General features: G+C 56.1%; 1 protein-coding gene across 1 annotated transcript in view; it reads left to right on the forward strand.

The window, feature by feature from the left end:
• The window catches only part of HOXB1 (homeobox B1), a 3,447-nt gene extending 1,042 nt beyond the window's left edge, over nt 1-2,405 (forward strand). The window contains exon 2 of the mRNA XM_015414615.1: nt 2,071-2,405. Within this exon, the coding sequence (XP_015270101.1) occupies nt 2,071-2,405 (335 nt within the window). The remainder of the gene's footprint in view (nt 1-2,070) is intronic.
• Nucleotides 2,406-3,435: the final 1,030 nt, after the last annotated feature.

A 3,435-nucleotide genomic window follows, 5' to 3' on the forward strand; every position in this document is an offset into this window, starting at 1 on the left:
GTGTGTGGGGGTGGGTGGGGGGGGAGGAACACAGGCTGGCAATTGTGATCGGTTCTCACCCCAGAGATGCCAGAGGGGGGATGAGAAAGGGGTCATTGTTCTCCTTCTTCCCGGAGGACAGGATCGGAGGCCATGGTGGGTTCTGAACTGCAGGAAGGGAGATGGGCGCGGAACCGGCCAGGAAAGGCTCCCCAGAACCGCAGGGACAGGATGGAGTCGCCTTCTTTGGAGGTTAACAATCCGCTTTCAATCCAGTTTCAGTGCACTTCCCAACTTGATTTTGCCAGCTCACACAGTAGGATCCTGTTGGAAAGGACACTGAAAGGGGCTTGAGTTTAGTGTGTGTGGCCGCAGCCTGTCTTCAAGCGCACCTTGGCATCCCAGCAAGCTTTTAGCCGAGGCATACCCGGGAGGACCGAGGGCTGCCTCGCTCAGGCTTCTGTGTGCGTCACGTGGTGACTTGCAGGATCAAGGGGTTTCTTGCATGTGTGAATGATCCCCCCCCCCGCAACCCAAAGAGCTGGTCGTTTTTCAAAGGGCCGCTTCCCGCATTCAGCTGTCTCCGCCGCCAGTCATCAGTCCTTCCGACGGCGAACAGCTCCCCCGCCCAGCCCAGCCCCCTAGAGGGATCCGCTGGACTCGAAAAGCGCGAGGAATCCCGCGCCTTCGTGGAGGACCAGCCTAGCACGGACCTCCCGGGGCTCGTCCTTTGCCCGAGGGCATTTAGGACTCACGATGCTCTTTGGGAGGAGGATTGGAGATGCTCAGGGAATCGGGGCCCTGGGAAGCAGGGGGCGCCTCTTCTCCGGTGCAAGTCTGTTTTCCACTCGTTTGAGGAAGGCCTGCGCGGGAGAACTGCGCCCAAGGGTGTCCGATAGACGTCTTTTTACATCAATTTCTCATTTAAGCGGACACAAAAACAGTAATATGGGACATCGGCAGTTCGGCACCCCATCCAAATTCGAACTCAGACGTAGGGGCCGAAAGGATTCGAATTAAGGAAATGGGGAAGGGAGAAGGAAAGAAATGTGGCTGCAGCAAAGGAGTTTAGGAAGAGACAGGACGGCGCGGTAGGGCACTGCAGGGTTTCATCCGTGTCCAGCATCCTTGAAGGGTTCACTTTGAAGCACACACAGCAAGAGTAAGTGAAAGGGCCCCGGAGTACCTTTCCTTCATCACTAACAATAGAGAATCCCCGTCGGCCAGGGAGTAGCAGAAAACCGCAGAAAACATTTTTTAAAAAAACCAAAACGATTTAAAAACCATTTTTCCCAGCAGCAGACAGTTCCCAAACTTGAGTCCAGATACGACTTCCTCTAGAAATGAAAATAAGGCTGTTTTTGTTCTGGTTGTGTTTGTTTTTCACTCAGAGCTAGCAGGGCTTCAACTGCCTGTGTCAGTTTTTTGCCCGGGAATCTGTTTCCGGTTAAGTTATTATTTGTGTATTTATGGGGTTAAATGAACAACAACACTAAGAATACGAAGACTCGCCTGTCTGAAGGCGCTGGATTCCGCAGTCTTGCAGAGGTGAAGTGGATCTAATGAGAGCCCCGCCGGGAGCTCTCCAGAGAACCTGAGCGATGTGCCGCCTTGAGCGCCACGGCAGAAAGGCGGCTAGGTGCCTAACTGTCAGTCACGACAGTCCTCCCGTTTGTAATACAAAGGAGAGAAAACTGTAAGAGAACAAAAAACCGAAGGGAATGACTAACTTTGCAGTGGTTGTAAAATGGTAAGGACAAAGAGAGGGTCATCCCCCAGCTGGGACCATTCCTATATTTAGACTTAGGGGGCGGCTACTGCAGTCAAGAGGGGGCGGAGGCAGGCTTGAGCCCCCAGATGGGCTTGAGCAGCGCCTCTCCCGGGCTCAGTGGAGTATCCCTGAAGACGAGCGTGCCTCTGAGCTTGCGCAGAGTGCAGGGCCCTGTCTCTTGCGCAGGGGAGGATCCCGCTGGGCTTCCAGATCCGGGCTGGGCTGGGCTGGGGGGGTGGGGTCGCGGAAGGGCTGTCTCTCACGCGTTGATCTGGCTGCTTTTCTTTCCACCTGCTGGGCGCTTGGGGCGGCGGGCGCAGCGAAAGCGGCGGACTACGGCTTGGCGGTCCACCCCAGCTCCATCCGGACCAACTTCACCACCAAGCAGCTGACCGAGCTGGAGAAGGAGTTCCACTTCAGCAAGTACCTCACCCGGGCCCGGCGGGTGGAGATCGCCGCCACCTTGGAGCTGAACGAGACCCAGGTGAAGATCTGGTTCCAGAACCGGCGGATGAAACAGAAGAAGCGGGAGAAGGAAGGGCTGGCCGGCTTCGCCTCGCTGGCCGGCGCTGCCAAGGAGACCGGCGAGGCCGCCTCGGACAGATCCAGCCGCTCGTCCACCCCCAACGCCTCGCCCAGCTCGGTGTCTTCCTGAAGGTCGCCAAGGGGTGGACGCGCAGGGTCCTTTCTCCTCCTCCTCCCCCCCCCAGCCGTGACACTCACCCCACCCCACCTCCTTTGAAAGAACCGGCAGCCATTCCTTGCACAGAAATGCCGGTGGCACCAACTCACCCGAGCATTGATGTTTATGCGCAGGCACATGGCAAGAGAAGCGCCGTGCTTGCACATATCTCAGCAACCGTGGTATATGCGCGCTCACATCGAACAAGCGAGCACCAACAGGCCTGTCTGTGGATACCCACAGGGGAAGATGCGCATCTTTCCTACCAAGGAATTGCCCCCCGCGCCCACCTGTGCTAGCCAGTGACGGGAAGTCTCGCCTAGAGCAGCGGTCTGCCACGGATTTAACTGCCACGGAACAGGTGTTGAAAATCCGAAACCCCCATAAATACACACCTTCCTGTGCCAAGCAGAGAACAGGCCAGCGATGCCCGCGGACGAACCCGTTTCCACCAGCCTCTTTTTTCCAGCTCAAACGGGGGCGGGTTTAAAGAACGCCAGAGGGGCGGGACGCTCCACTTCTGCTGTCGAACCCGTGCCTACCCCGGTGCGGCTGCACAACTGACCTCAGGGACGCCAGTCGCCATCCTCCTCGCCAAAAGTTTACGCACCCCCGCCCTTGCAACAGTAATAAACCGGGGCACCCCCCCCCAGTGTTCCCTCTAAGCTGGGTTAGTGTGAGCTAGCTTACAGTTTTTTAGTCTCCAGCTCAACCCATTTTTGCCTTAGCTCAGGAAGGATGGCTCCAGAGCAAACTAATTTATGCAGGAGCCAAATCGCTCGCTCACAGCAGCTCACAAAGTAGAATTTTAGTTCACAAGACTCCAGTGTTCCCTCTAAGCTGAGTTAGTGTGGGCAAGCTCACAGTTTTTTAGCCTCCGGCTCACACATTTTTATCTTAGCTCAGGGAGGATGGCTCCAGAGCAAACTAATTTATGCAGTAGCCAAATCGCTTGCTCACAACTTTAATGCCAGTAGCTCACAAAGTAGAATTTTTGCTCACT

The sequence above is a fragment of the Gekko japonicus genome, unplaced genomic scaffold (assembly GCF_001447785.1).
Source record: "Gekko japonicus isolate JY-2015 unplaced genomic scaffold, Gekko_japonicus_V1.1 scaffold798, whole genome shotgun sequence".
NCBI classification, from domain to species: domain Eukaryota; kingdom Metazoa; phylum Chordata; class Lepidosauria; order Squamata; family Gekkonidae; genus Gekko; species Gekko japonicus.